Source organism: Macaca nemestrina, chromosome 1 (genome assembly GCF_043159975.1).
Source record: "Macaca nemestrina isolate mMacNem1 chromosome 1, mMacNem.hap1, whole genome shotgun sequence".
In the NCBI taxonomy this organism is placed as follows: Eukaryota; Metazoa; Chordata; class Mammalia; order Primates; family Cercopithecidae; genus Macaca; species Macaca nemestrina.
The window spans coordinates 5,508,659-5,524,779 of NC_092125.1; the positions used below are offsets into that span (position 1 = coordinate 5,508,659).

At 35.0% G+C, this 16,121-nt stretch overlaps 1 protein-coding gene across 7 annotated transcripts in view; it reads left to right on the top strand.

Moving 5' to 3' along the window:
- The window catches only part of LOC105474669 (AKT serine/threonine kinase 3), a 356,860-nt gene that overhangs the window by 136,709 nt on the left and 204,030 nt on the right, over positions 1 to 16,121 (top strand). For 2 of the 7 annotated variants that reach the window (XM_011729489.3, XM_011729487.3), the window contains exon 1: positions 1,465 to 4,637. The exons of 4 other annotated variants lie outside the window; for them this stretch is intronic. In XM_011729489.3, the coding sequence (XP_011727791.1) occupies positions 4,583 to 4,637 (55 nt within the window). In that variant the 5' untranslated portion in view covers positions 1,465 to 4,582. Of the gene's footprint in view, positions 1 to 1,464; positions 4,638 to 16,121 lie in introns of those variants that run through there. One more of the 7 variants, XM_011729484.3, reaches the window with a different exon arrangement.

Consider the following 16,121-nt stretch of genomic DNA (forward strand, 5'->3'; position numbering starts at 1 on the left):
TATACTGTACCTTAACTTAGAAACACTCCAGTGAACCTGTGTTCATTAGTTTTTTGTTGAGTTAAAGAAAAAATATTTTTACAAAGTGGACACATTGTTTAATTTTGTTTTGCATTTTACTAGATTGCAGTGCAAGGCCAATAAATTAAACCTAGGCAGTTCTGTTGCTAATTACACACAACTTCTCTTGAGTATCACATATTCAAATCCATTTTATGAATATGGTAGAGAGAATAACAACTGTAAAACAAAGCAGTGTGCATGTAAGTGACTGTTAGCGTGCATTTCAGAAAGGATAAATGCTCACCATATGGTACAATTACTGTGTCCAAGTTTTCAAATTAGCTTCTCTCATCCTCCTTATTACTGTCTTTAAAAAGAGAGGAAAAAACCCAACATGATTTATCTACTCTGCAGCAGAACTCTTGACGCAAAACAGCAGCCCAGTTCTGTCCAGTTTTTTTTTTCCCTTAGCATAATAGAGGCTGTCGGACTTTTTTATACTAATTACTGTGTGAGCCTCAGATGAACCCCCTTCAATTCACAGGGCTTTGTTAAGGGAGGAGCTGTCAATGTGTCTGCCCGTTTGCAGCTGTGCTGTGGCTTTAGCTTGCTTAACATTATGCTGCTTTTTAGACTTGACAGAAGGGATTTTTTTTTTTTTTTTTATTAAGGCAAAGCAGCCTTGTAGCGAAATGGTTTAAGCAGCTGCATTGTGGGGAAGCACAAAGAAGTTATTATTGTGTCTGTTTAGGGGGGTAGGATGGAGGGGGAGATATTCGGCTGCTGTTGATGCCGATTGTTGACTTGCCATCTGCCAGATAGGGAGAAGAAAAAAATGACAGCTCCAGCAGGGTGTTCAAGAGGTTGTTTGGAGAGACGCATAAACATGTGCAGATGTCGAACTGAATAATGGCTAGAACTTGAGACGGTTTATGATGCTGCTGATGTTTGTGCATATACAGAATGAATGTATGTGTGGATTTGGTTAACCAGGGGTACATACTAATTATCATTGTTTTCCTGCATCCCCCCTCCCTTATTTTGTTAATTAGTTTAGGGGTTTAATACTTCCTCTTCTCTCCCTTATTCATGTCTAGTTTTAGAAAGCAACTTCTTTAAATGGCAATACAAACTTTCTTATTTCTCCGTGTTGATGGTAGATAACCTATTTGGCTAATGTTAGGTGTGAACTGCTAACTGACAAGAGGAGCTTTTGATTAAGAAATCAGTCAGGTGATTTGGTATGATCTTAATGCATACATGAACGTTTTAACACTAGTCAGCACATAAACTATTTTAAAGTGAATCGATTTGTTTTATAGCCTACCACTAGGGGTGAGGTAGAGAGTACCCAGTTTATTTTGTAAGTAATTCCATAATACTTTGAACGTAAATGTCCTTAGTTGTGAAACAAAGTTATATAGTAACCTGGCCTTTTTGATCAGTACATACCTTTCTCATGGTTGTCATGGATTCTATAAATGGCAAGCGTGCATTTTTATCAAGCATTAATGAGTTGGTTGTATATTTCCTTCTGATACATTCTTGTCATTAGGTGTTAGAGATTTGATATATCTGGAATGTTTTCAAATGCTATGATAACATTTATATTTAGATGGAAGTGAGTATGTTTACTTAAATGTCTGGTTTATTACTTTCACTTTAAATAATTGAGAAGAAACAGTAACCTTAGGTAAAACTTCCACATTACTTATTTTCTAGAACACAAAAATTTTTGTAACATTTCAAAACCAATCAATATGAATAGAATAACTAGAAAACAAAAAAGAGAAACTCTTGACTTTTCTCCTTTTTTCTTTTTTCTGCCCAATGTGGACTTATATTTCAAAAAAAATGTGTGTGGAGAATTAAAAAGTGCTTATTTTGACTTTTGGAACTCATGCCTTCTTAAAACATTTAAGGTTCTGTTGCATAATTATCAAGCAGAAATTGCCTAAAGCGTGGTTGAAAGGCCAATGTACTGACGGAGCTTTGTGTCCAGAGTAATGTCTCTCTGAAGGGATTAAAGGAAGGTTATCTGTTATTTTCTACTTTTCATAAAGAAATAGAGGTCAGGTCTATCTAGAAAAACTTTCTCTCTCACCGTCAGTTTTTACTCAAGTGACTAATCTGTGTTTGCTGAAAAGGCATAGAAAATCATCAGCCACCCTGACCTCTCCTTTGTCTCATGTATTTATTTCTTTTATATAGGTGGCCATGAATATATCCATATTTGTGTGTAGGATTATGTCCATGTATTTATAGTTTCATAGTCAATCCTAATATCCCTACTAAGTTTGGAGGCAAGTAGTATGCCAGTTTTTAAGTAGAAGGTGTTTGTTATTAAAGTGAGAGAGTATGGTTTGCCAGTGGTCAGGATATTAATGAGTGACTGGGAAAAGCAAGCTTATACCAACTTCTATACACAAGCAAACTTGCAGGTCTCTGCTTTATTAATCATATGTTACTTCTAATTCTTTCAGAGCCATTTGCCAAATCTTAGTAGTACAGGAAAGTATACATGTTAAGGTGATTGAAATATTAAAGGCAGAATGTCTTTGAAGTTACAAAGACCAGATTTAAATATCACTTAACTTAGATGAGTGAATTTACTCATAGTCACTTAAACTCTTTAAATGTGAATTTCTTCATCTTTTGAAAGAAGGAAACAATAAGTGCTATTCAAGGATCTTGTGAAGACAGAATGAGATAATATATTTAGAATGTCTTGAATGAATTCAGTAGTAGCTGTTAGTATTTTTATTAGGTGTTATGTGCAAGTCTGGAGCTCTGTAGCTATTACAATTGGAGAATTTACGTAATGCTTTGACTGTTATAGAATAAGAATACCAAGCTGTAGAGCTGTTTGAGAGAATGGTCACAGATAGAAGGTTGTTTCTTGGAACCTTATGTTTATTTAGGGATTTATGATTGTTTTATAAATATGTAGGGAAATTAAAGAAAAAAAAACAGTTGGATAAAAGTATTTTGGATGTATGGTATTAGTGGTTACTTAGTGATGATGATTTCATATTTTGTTCTTTTGTTTGTTTGTTTTTGAGACGGAGTCTCACTCTGTCACCCAGGCTGGAGTGCTATGGCATGGTCTCAGCTCACTGCAACCTCCACCTGCTGGGTTCAAGGGGTTCAAGCGATTCTCCTGCCTCAACCTCCCGAGTAGCTGGGACTATAGGCACTTGCCACCACACCTGGCTAATTTTTGTATTTTTGGTAGAGACAAGGTTTCGCTTTGTTGGCCAGGCTTGTCTGTAACTCCTGACTTTGTGATCCACCCGCCTTGGCCTCCCAAAGTGCTGGGATTACAGGCGTGAGCCACTGTGCCTGGCCAGCTGATTTCACATTTTAAATCTACAAAATTATTTTTCTACTTAAAAAAGTAACCTCAACTTATTTTGGAGCTGAATTTTTCTCTGCTGTGGACAATGCTTAAGCTGTATTTGGGTTATTATCTTTAAAACGAGACTTTGGAACACATAGCTAAAAATAACATTTCTTCTCTTCATGGAGGTTTAAAGCATTATTTGATTGTCACAACTCTTTATTTTGCAGATGAAGAAACTAATCAAGCTCACATAGGGATGAAAGTGCTGAGATAAGCAAAAGTGTTTTCTTAGAGAAGTAAAGAGGATATGGCTTTGGTCGACATGAGGAAGTCAGTAAACTCGAGTATGATTAATTCCCATACAGATGTAGGTGGTGGTTCTTCACATTTTCCTTTTCGAACTGTTGTTTTCATCTGGCATTCACGCTAGCAAATATTACTTAATAATTCTGGATGATGAGTCAAGGGATGTTGTACCTGGGAGAGCTACCTAATTTAGTATTTAAGAGTCATTCATAGGACTGGGTATAGTGACTAAGAACTTCTATTTTGATTTAAAAGAATAAATTGATTATACTAGAAAAATAACCCTCACTTTTGAATGGAGTGCTAGTAGCTTCATATAAGGATATTTTAATGTTTAATGGCACATGGTGATGGATGCCAATATTTCTAGACAGATAGTTAAGTGTTACAGTCTAAATTTATAAACAAATAATTTTTGTTGTTTTTTATTAAAAAAAAAACTTACAGTAGCAAAGAAGTGGAAATATCCATAGCCTATGAAATGTATCATAAATGAGGGTGAAACTGTGAGAACATTTTCACAAATAAGTGAACCGTACTTGGTATGTCTTCAGGATAATTCAGAAAACTTCAGAAACTTCTAGCTTTAATGTATATTTGAATTGTGGCTCGTCAAAATACTGCATGAATAGTAATTTTTAAAAATATTGGCCAGTGTGTTGAAAACAGAGTATTTCACTGTCTGACATATTCTTTGAGGCATCTTGCTAAATGTTTTGGCTTAAATTTTTTAATGTGTGTTAGTTCAAAAAAGTCTGATTAAAGATGTGAGTAAACATGATAGTGCTTTTTAGAACAGAAGATGATTAAGATACAAAGGCAGGAAAAGCATAAATTGTGAAATTTGTCTGTTTTTTTTGCCAAGCAATTTATTTATTTGCTTGAGACTGGAACACATCAAAGTTCGTAATTTTATACTTTTAAGCAAGAATGCATAGAACAGCAGCTGTTGTTTCCTGGCATCTTTTTGAAGAGATATTTAAACGTAAGTATATATATTTATTATAGAAAAGAATTTTATCAAATGACCTTCTTTCCCTTCCCTGAATTTGTAGTATTTTCAACTGTTAAGCTAGTTCCTTTTACCTTTTGTTTTAGTAAAAAAGGATATGAAATTTAATTTAGATTGTTTTGATCTTAAAATATCCATAATATATACTTTAAAAAGAATAAAACTGTTTAATTCTAGTAGTTCAAATTTAAAAAATCTAATTTACTCAAAGTTTTGCTAGATAATGGCATAGTTCCTGAGTGGAGAACTATACTTTAAATTATAGAAGCAAGGACTTTTTTGAAAAAGTAAATACAAAACCTAAAAAAACACATTTTTACTAAATGGCAATCAGTGTCATCCATGTGAGATCTTGCTGTTTGAAAGTAAATTTGCTGTTTACCTGCTTGTAATAATTTCTGTCTTCCTTCAATAGAGGCTCTTTTTTTTTTTCTTTTAATGCTAGGTTTTGTTTTTTTCTTTTTCTATGTGGGAGAAGTGGTGGAACTTGGAAAGTTGGATACTTACTAATTAACTTATATGTAAAACTCTGACATGAAAATTAGCACTTTCTATATTCTTAAACTGAAGGTCTATCATGCCACTGGATTATATAGGGTTAGTTACTCAGTGTTTTGTATATCAGAAAAAAACTTTGATAAGTGAATGCTAGAAAACTTTTCCTTTCTGTGAAATAACAAAAGGAATAAAACACCCAGTGTACGCTGATTGATTTAGATTCTAGAATGGATAATTCTTATGCTACATAAAGATTCTTAGTGTAAGAATCAGTTATGAAAACTCAGTGGGTGCTTCAACTCCACAATTTGTCATTTGCATTATATTTCGTTAATAAATGAGTGATTTGTAACAAACGAGTGTATTGGTATTAACTGCTTTTAATAAGACACTTTGGAACTAAATTGTTATTCTCCTCAAATTACTTTGTCATTACTGAAAGATTGTATATTTTGATGTCCTGCAGTTTTTAAAAACAAACTATTCTACAGAGAGCAAAATAGGAACTTAGAATATTTATGCAATGTAAAATTCTTACATACTTTTTAATTTTATTGTATTTTGGATGACTTCAATGATACTGATGCTTCCATGCATTTTCCTTCCTGATGCCTTGGTTTTAAGAAAATCTTTCCTTTCAGAGTCACTGGAAACATTTGAAAACAGCATTATTATGCTTATTGAGGTACAGATAATGATGAGGAAAGAAATATGTATGTATAATGAGCAAATATGCCCATTTCATTTTAAAAATTTTGTTTTTATTAGAATGATAGGTAAAGATTGTTTTCTGAAATTTCTGTCTATGTGTTAGGTAATACTGCCCTCAGAGGGCCAAGGTAAGTAAATTCATTTTTAACATTGAGGAGCAGCTTTTCTATTGATATTATCTATAAGCTTTCTTTGGGGAGTGCTCAAAATTATTTATTTGAGTAATTGAATAGTGTTTGATTTGTGGTTGCATTTCTTTGATTTGTTCTGTACTTTTAAAATGTTAGATATATCCATGCCCTTCAATTTGACGATATCATTTAAACACATTCAGTTCTATTCTAAGAAAATGTTAACATGACTGGCCACAAATTGTCCAATTAGGTGGGTTCAAAGAGAGTATAAGAAAATTACCTAGAAAAGTTAAGATGATTTTACTTGGCGAGTGTGTTTTACTTTTTCTGTCTTTGATAGCAGGTATTCTAGTATTCAAAATTATTTGAAACCACACTTTTGAATATAGAGCAATATTCATTAAAATGGAAGCATAGATTTCTTCAGTTTTAAAAACTTAAGCATAATCGCATCTTTCAAATATAATATGAATCAAGAGTAATTTACTTTGCTGTATATGCAATGGCTATATATAAATATACTAGAAGTTGAAATATACTGTTATTCCTGTGCACTTATAAAAGCATACGTTTTTAAAATAGAGGTAAAGGCCTAATATTGATGTGTGGCTTGACACTTCTTTGAATTCAGAGTATTGGGGATTAAATGATGATTAATTTTTGTAATAAGAAAGGAAGAGTGGGGAAGGCCTGATGTCAAAATAATGAGGTGTTCAGCATCATGCTGTATATCCATGTAACAGACCTGCACATGTACCTTCTGAATCTAAAATTTAAAAAAAAAAAACGGAGTAATGAGGTGTGTCCTTTTTTCTTTCTGTATGGAGTAACTTTCTTATAATTTGAAAGAAACATTGAAACGTTTAGTAGTAAATTCAGTAGAAGGCTTTTGATTTGTTTGCCCTATGGTTACTTGTTATTGAATTAAGAAAGATGATTTCTGTGACAGTTGTATTGTCAGTTTTTCACTAGATATTTCAATTAGTTAAACATAAGTGACACTCAGTTCATTATTCTTAGTAATAATGAAGGATGAGGACAGGACATAAGCAAAGTGAATAGCAAAAATATAAATTTTATCTACAAAAAATCAATACCTCCTTTGCTCAGCTAATGTGCAATAGTGATAGTCTAGACAAATTAAATAAATTCCATTTTATTTTAAACACTCTAGTTACTTTTGTGTAGTCTTACATATTGTGCATATTACGTACTCACTAAATCTCCTTTCTTCTTTGATTGGTTTCCTTAGCCTCACTCTGAGATGTTTTATTCAGTTAAATGCTTACATAATGCTTGCTGTGAGCCAGATGTTGTTCTACATGCTTTACAAACTTTATTTCTCCATTATTATTGTCCCCATTTTCCAGAAGAGGAAGCTGAGACCCAGAGAGGTTAAACGGCATTCACTGTCTCTCACTCACACAACTAGTGAGTGACAGAACTGGCATTTGAACCTAGGCAGTCTGGCTTGAGAGTGTGCACTCCCAACCACTGTTGGAATCTTAACTCTGTCCTTTACTAGCTTGTGCCAGTGTCTCAGAGCCTCAGCACGGCTAACTGTGAAAAGTGAGAATACTGCAGCACCAGTCTCTCAGTGTTGCTGTGAAGAGGGCTCTGTAAGTGAAGCCTGAACACAGTGCCTGACTGAGGACATTCATTTCCTTTTCTTCCTTGTTCTTACCACTTCTTCCTTTCACCACTTAACATGCTGTGGCAAAAGTCTCAGTCAGTACATTGTCTAAGGAAAACAAAGGAGGGAAGAGAGGAGTTTTGAAGGGCATGGATTCATCCTCAGAATAGTGAAGCTCTCGGTTTGATGCAATGTCATTTTAGGGTCCATACTACTAGACTTTTAGTAGAGGAAAAACTCATTGGCAAGAGTCTAAGATAAAATCCTATTAGTTTTTATTCTGTAGAGCATTGATGTTAGTATAGGAGTGGGATGGGTGGGTTGAACCACCTGAGAGTTTTTTCAGATGGCACAGGCCACCTCCTGATACGCAAGCACTACACCCTGCCTTCTCTGCAAACCTCCAGTTACTGCTGTAGTGAGGCACCATTATTGTTACTTGTCATATCCATCAGGTGTGTTCTAACAGAAGAGTGGATTGAGCCATACGAGGTTGTGTTATAGAGAGTTTGAGAGAGCTTTTCTGACAGGAGTATAGTCTTTATTTCAAATGATGGTAGGTTTATTTAGTCATTGAATTAATGGTTATTGCCCACCTCTGTGGTAGTTGCTTGCGTTATGGACTCACTGCTTCCACATTTGGTATTCACTAAGGTTATTTACTGCAGTGTATATACCATGTATGATATTATATTTAGATAGTATAGGTGGTAAAATGGGAAATATTTACAATAAGGAAGTTTTAAAGTTTCTGATGAAATTATCTTTTTAAATTGGTCTATATTTATAATAGTTTAAAATTCTGTGACTATACTTTTTGAAAATAGTGTAAGAATGACTTTGTGTTAAATCCGGTGTGTGGAACTGGAAACTTTGCTATAATGCAGAAAACAGATTTTTTAAAAAGAAAGCTCTGCTTTCACAACCTACAAGGGTGTAAATGTAAGCAAAATAATAATTTAGCTCACATTTAACCCAGCAGGAAGCTGAGTACAGATTGAGTAATTCTCCACAACATATCTACTGCTGGATAAACTACAGTCACGGTTTATTCTTCATTAAATTGCCAGGATGCTTTCTGTTGGCTAGTCCGTGGGCACGCTTTGTTCTCTGTGTCTCCACCCAACGCCCCTGTGCCTTCCTTACTCACCTTGCTTTTCTCTTAGAGTAAAACTGGGTACTATAACTCTATTAAGATGTTACTGTGTTTAAGAGAATAATTTAAAAGCATCACTTTGGTTAAAAAGGTAATGTTTCCTAAAAACAACTGGAACAAGGATTTGATTAACCAATTTACTGGATATCATGAAACAAATACCAGAATACTTAAGGGTAGATGGTAATGATGCAGTTTTCTGGAAAACCAAAGAAAATTGTAAAGCAGTTAAAAGTACTAACAAACCAGCCATACTGAGATCTTAGAGAAGTTGGCATTCTAACATCTTTTGGTTGGTATGCAATGCATAGGTATTTTTCCCATCATCTCATCAGCTTCAAAGCAAAACATGGACACCAGCTTTCTTTAGGAAGCAGATATGAAAACTATACTTTATAATATTGCTTCTTGGACTTTTGGCTAAGATCAAGTGAAAACTATACTTAATGTAAAAATGACAGGTTCATGCATTATGCATTAGAATAAGAATTTCTTGACTATAATATACTTTTCAAAATAATCATGAAGGAACATATGTGGCAAAACAGAGGAATGTGGGTACATCTGGAAAGCCTGTAAGGCATCTTGGAAGCACAACACAAAATCACAAAAATTGTAAACACCTTCCATGTGGCCAGTTGCAGTGGCAACATTGACCAGTCCAAGAGCAGACAAACATCTCAATGACCCAGATTTCACCTGGGTGAAATAACCATAAAGAGAAATTCAGGTGTTTAAAAATCTGACCTTATTAATCAGTATTATGCAGAAATCGGTGAGAAAGACAAGAATGGGCAATATCTTAAAACCTGAAACATAAAGATGTGTTATTTATTATTCTAGATGAAAGCATCATAAACCTATTACCATGCTTTTGCTTGTGTTACCATGAGGCTTCAAGGAGGAATGGGTGCAGTGCCTCATCTTGGAATCAACATAGCAGCAAACTGAAGATACCTACGCCGATATTCTTCCCAGTCCTTTCCCCACAGTTATATGTCAAACCAACAAATATCATCGACTACCTTTTTCTGAATCCACCTGAGATGCTATTTAGAAATGCCAAGGAATAGGGGCTGTTGCCATCCGCTAGTATGACATTACCGATCACTAAGAATGGTTAAAGAAATGGGAGAAATTTTCACTTAAAATTTTAATTAGTCAACTCATCCCCTTTTCTTCTCCACCTCTCACAGCTGCCTTCTAGACTTAAGCTCCACCAGGGCTGGGACTATGCTTGTATCGTTTATTGCTGCCTTCTTAGTGCTTGTATATATTTTGACACTCACTGAGTGTTTTTGATTGAATAACTATTCGCCTGTTTTCCTTAAATCTAAGTGAAGATGTTTAAAGTGGCTTTTTTGATCTAGGTGCTCTTGAGCAGCAGCACCTTAAAATGAGCGAGCTGGGCAGGGGTTCATAATGCTTAGACACTGCTCAGTTTTCACAGAGCATCAACACACACCCAAAGCTGCTTGATGACAAGCAGTGGAAGACATTGTGTAGACATCAGAATAGAATTGAACACTCTAAGTTGCCTGAGGGCAAGGAAAGAACGTGTTTCAAGACTCAGTAAAAGATAAATGATGACCTAAAAATTCAGGTTTTCAGGAGTTGGAAAAGCTAATCAATATATATTGAATAAGTACCTATAATATGCAAAATCACTTTATTTATTTATTTATTTATATTTTTTATGAGACAGAGTCTCTCTCTTGTCTCCCAGGCAGGAGTGCAGTGGCGTGATCTCGGCTCACTACAACATCCGCCTCCTGGGTTCAAGCGATTCTCATTACTCAGCCTCCCAAGTAGCTGGGATTACAGGCACCGGCGACTACGCCCAGCTGATATTTGTATTTTTAGTAGAGATGGGGTTTCCCCAGGTTGGCCAGGCTGGTCTCGAACTCCCTACCTCAGGTGATCCACCTGCCTCGGCCTCGCAAAGTACCGGGATTACAGGCGTGAGCCACCGTGCCTGACCCACTTTTATTTAAAAAGTTACATTTCATATTGTCCCTGTGCAGTTGAAAACTTACACTAGTTGATTGCAATGTAGATAATAGAAACAAAATTCCTCAGGATTTTTTTTTTTTTTTTTTTTTTTTTTTTTTTGTAGAGTCTCACTGTGTTAGTGAGGTTGGAGTGCAGTGGCGTGATCTTGGCGCACTGCAACCTCTGCTTCCTGGGTTCAAGCGATTCTCCTGCCTCAGCCTCCCGAGTAGCTGGGATTATAAGCGCTTGCCATCACGCCCGGCAAATTTTTATATTTTTAGTAGCGATGGTCTTGCCATGTTGGCCAGGTTGGTCTCTAACTGCTGGCCTCAAGTGATCTGCCTGCCTCAGCCTCCCAAAGTGCTGGGATTACAGGAGTGAGCAACCACGCCTGGCCCATGATTATTTTTAGGACGTCAATAAAATAAGGTTATGATAAGTTGAGTGAGAAGCACATTTCTTTGACTCCCCAAGAGACATGAATAGGCTTCCACTTAGAGCTAATTGTACTCCTCTGTATAAAACTGTAGTTGGTAATTTTAAAGACTGCAAATGTTTTATATTTATCATCATGCATTTCTTCAGTAACTATAATGGATTACTGATAAGATATATCACATAATTATGGACTAGATAGTCAGTATTTTTTGTGCTAATATTATGAAATCCATTAGTAGAAAAGATTTTGCCATATTCTTTTAGGTAGTTCATATGTGAAAATTTGGTGTCTGTCAACAAGCAACTAAATATTTACTACATTGTGAATTATGAAATTAAATAGATTTTATGCTGAAATTAACATTATATCTGTTTTTGTCTTAGGTAAAAATTGACTTATGAAGACTTTTATTTAAGGAATATTGCCAGATAGTTTCTTAAAGCATGTACATTTATTTTTACTGAAAACTGCCTTTTTTTGATTTAAAGCTGCTCTTTGAAAATCATAAAATGTTTATATTTTTATGGTATTGTACATTTGTGTGTATCATTGATAAAAATTCAGAAGAATCTGACTTTTGCTCTTTTCTTTGGAAGACTAGTTTACCCCTCTGATATCCAAAAGAAGTAAAAGTGTTAGTCAAGTTAATACTGTGTTTAGATGTTGGAGAACCTCTTCATTTCTTTACATAAGATACATGTTTTATATATCTGACACTAGCCAAAGAGACTTTTTAAAAAATTAATTGTTGCCTCATTTATGTAAATACTTCTGAATAAGTGCAATCATGATTAGTAGAAAATTTAATGTGTGGTTTATAGATGGATTATAAATTACATTATAAGTGGTGTTAGTATCATTTGATAACGAACAAATCAAATACTTCAAATATGCCAGGTGATGTTCTAAGGGCTTTTACATTATGTCCTTACAAAAACCCTTTCGGTGGATAAAAACTATGATTTCTGTTTTTTCAAATGAGGACACTGAGATGTGGAGAGGTTAGGGTCATGCGTCTAATAAATGATATGATTAGGATTCAGACCCAAGCTGTGTGACTCCAGAATCCTTTCTCTTAACCATTACATTGTTCTACCTAGAGCATCTTAATGATGAGCTTGAGTGGGAAAAAAACTGAAGGGTAATTTGAGAAGTTTGTTGACCTCATATTGATCACGACAATTTGTTGTACCTTTTGTTACACAACATAGCATTTGTTTAAATTAAAATTTATTTTGTTCTGAAAATGTGACCACATGCTTTTCACATTGACAGTATGGCCAACTTCTTCTTCTTTTTTTTTTTTTTTTTTTTTTGCATAAATTCTATGACTCTCTCCCTCTGTAAATAATAAAGATTGCGAAAGAGGTGATTTTTTCATTAACATAGGCATTAAGTATAGATGTAATCTATACATTTTTTTCCTCAGAGATGGATAAGGACAAATAATCATACATCGTAAAACTATACATTTTTTTTCCCTCAGAGATGTATAAGGACAAATAATCATACATGGTAAAAACTTTGTGACTTTGATTGTGATTAAACATGAAAATTAAATATTTAAAATACAGCATTCTGAGGAAAGCTAAGCTTATACTTGTTTTAGCTTTATGATAAAACAGTAACATCTATTTCTGACATACATGTGAGGATGCTCCCACCGTCTTCCTTATGCAGTGATTAGCTTTGAAGCCTGTTACAACAAGTATGAGTGGTATCTTAAAAAGCTAGCACCTGTATCGGAAAATTAGAATTTTTGTTTGCTAAACAACTCTTGGTAATTAGGGTCTTGATTTTTTTTTTGCATTTTATCTTAGGTAAGAAGCATATTTTTAAAATGGTGATTGTGTTGTTTCTAGTTGAATTCTAAATGGACTAAATGAATTTCAAATGAATTTTATGGGATTTGTGAAAAACAGTGCTATGGTTTTATAGATTTCTTTTCAATTGGATTGTATCTATATTTGTTTAATTACATCTCAGTGAATCTACCTGATTGTGTTTTCAGCATAGTCCATGACAGTTGAAGGTAGAGATGAGTATTTCTTCAGTATTCTCAACCAGTACCCAGCTCACCTCACATCTTTCTACCTTTCATGAAGTTAGAATTAGAACTAGGTTCTGGAACACAATGTAGCCTTAAAATGAAATCAAATATTCATCAACATGATCTGTTTGTGAGGTCACCAGTCTGAATTATTTCTGAGAGTCTTTCCATTCGCATGTCTGAACAAATCTAGATATTCCTTAGTCAGTCTAGATGAAAGACTATTTGCACATTTTAATCAATCACTGTTTAGTCCAGAGACATACACTTTTGGCTTCTGCTTTGGCACTTAAGACTTCAGCTTTTAAAAAATCAAAATGTGATTCTCAGTAGAGTGTTGATGAACAATGAAATAAAATCTTTACATATGGACTAATTTAGGTTGAAGATTATTAAGTAAAAATACAGTTTTTTGTTATCAGGTGAATGGTAGGAAGTGAACACTGTAAACTTTATTGGTGAGCTCTGGTTTGAATGTTTATAATCCATGATAAAGACGATCTATTTGAATATCCTATTCAGATCTTTTAGGTGGAAAGTGAGCATGAATCTAAACTCATACAAGGTCCCATGTCAGGTTGTTATTAAAGACTAAGCCTAGCCAGGCGCAGTGACTCACGCCACCACTTTGGGATGCCGAGGCGGGTGGATCACGAGGTCAAGCGATCGAGACCATCCGGGCCAACATGGTGAAACCTCGTCTCTACTAAAAATACAAAAAATGGGTGGTTGTGGTGGTGTGCACCTGTAATCCCAGCTACTTGGTAGGCTGAGGCAGGAGAATCGCTTGAACCTGGGAGGCAGAGGTTGCAGTGATCCAAGATCGTACCACTGCACTCCAGCCTGGTGACAGAGCAAGACTCTGTCTAAAAAAAAAAAAAAAAAAAAAAGACTAAGCCTGAGTTCCAAAATAATGCAGTATTTTTACTCAGCTGTGCAAATTCAGGATGTTTTCTGTGGCCAAATTTTACTCAAAACCATTGAGATCGTTTGTTTTAACAAACTACAGGAAATACGTTATTAAGTGAAGTAAGAAAGGTGGCAAAGGTCCAGAATCTGAAGTTAATTAGGACTAAGTAAAATCATGAATTCTAGCAAACAGTTTCTTCCGCCCTCATAATTCACAAATAGGATTCTGTACCATTTACAATAGTGATGTGGATTTTCCTCTTTGCATTCAGAAGGTACTAACTGTGAATCTGTACATGTCCTATGCCAAGAACTCGATGAATAAGTAGTAGTTTTTGGCTCTGTTAGAAAGCCATTGGTCATAGTTTTAGGAGCTGTATTTCCTAGGACTGCTGTCACAAATTAATAAAAAGTGCGTGGCATAAAACAACAGAAATTTATTCTGCCACAATTCTGGAGGCCAGAAGTTACAAATCAAGGTGTCAGCAGGTTCACACTCCCTGAGAAGCCTCCAGGGGAGAACCCACTCGTCTTCTCTTCTTGCTTCTGGTGGCTCCAGGTGCTCCTTGGCTTTTGGCCCATAGTTCCGTTTTTTGCTTCTGTGGCCACATTCTCCCTTCCTTTTCTCTGTGTGTTCAATTTACTCTTAAAAGGACGTTTGTAATTGGATTTAGGGCCTACCCAGGTAATTCTCCAGGGGAAGCCCCTCTTCTCAGAATCCTTAATCGTTAATCACGTGTGTTGCCATATAAGGTAATATTCATTCTTTTTTTTACCATAAGGTAATATTCACAGGTCCTGGGTTTAGGGTATATACATCAACCAATGGTCCACCATTCAGCTCACTACCAGAAGCCAGTATACCAGAATCCTTGTTGGGAAACGTATTTGTTTTGGTATTGATAACAGCATACTTCAACATAGATATAGCTTCCAGCCAAAGAGTGTGAGAAGGAAGTGGAAGCACCCATTAAGATACATATATATATATAAAGTAGAAGAGGTTGGGTTGAAAGTCTTAACCAGTTGTGACTGCAGTGCATGCTGAAGGTTTATCTTGACTATCCATTACTATTTAGATGTATATTGGATGTCGATAGAACAATCTCTTTGGGATACTTGGCACATCATAAATCCTTCTTTTTGGCAAGACTTTCCATATAACCAGGTTGTGTTTTAAATTAGTTGAAACCTATGGACCATAAACATAAAAGTACAATGCAATTTGGGTTTAATGCATCGTGTGTAAACTTAGATGCAAATTCTGTGTTTAAAATATAAGATTGACTTTTAGCAGTCCGTCTTAAAAGGATTGGTGGCAGGGAGGGTACTTTGTTCTGGGTACTTAGCCTCATAAAAGCTAGGACTTCCTGTCCATATTTTAGAACATCCTGACAACACGTGCCTCATCTGAACTCTCACTGCCTCAACTTCTGAGCTAGAGACGAAAGTGTTCAGTTCCTTTTTGAACAGTTAGGCACCTGAAACCTGGTATAATACTTGAATTAAGCTCTATTAAGTTGTCTTTTTTTTTTTTTTTGGTCCAGCCTCTGTAACAAATTAATAATGAATGCATTCTAAGCATCTTCTCAGAAAGTTCATTCATATTATAGATGAAAAATGACAAGAAAATAGATTCAGGAGTCTTCATTGAAAGTTTGAAATCTGCTTCTGGCTTAGTATGACAGTATAATTGTTGATTAACTGACTCAATTTAAAATTATTTGAAAGTTTGTGAGAAATAATACTTTTTTTAAGCAAGAAGGGAAATTTTTACCTTTAAATTTTTTTTCTATGTGAGTGAGTATATCACTCTCTTGGCATACTGTATTATGTTTAAAGGATGCATAATACATTTATTTTTAAATAGCTTTTTGGCAACCAGAAGTCCTGCTATAGATCACAGAAAATATTTTAAAAATTAAAAAATTGGCT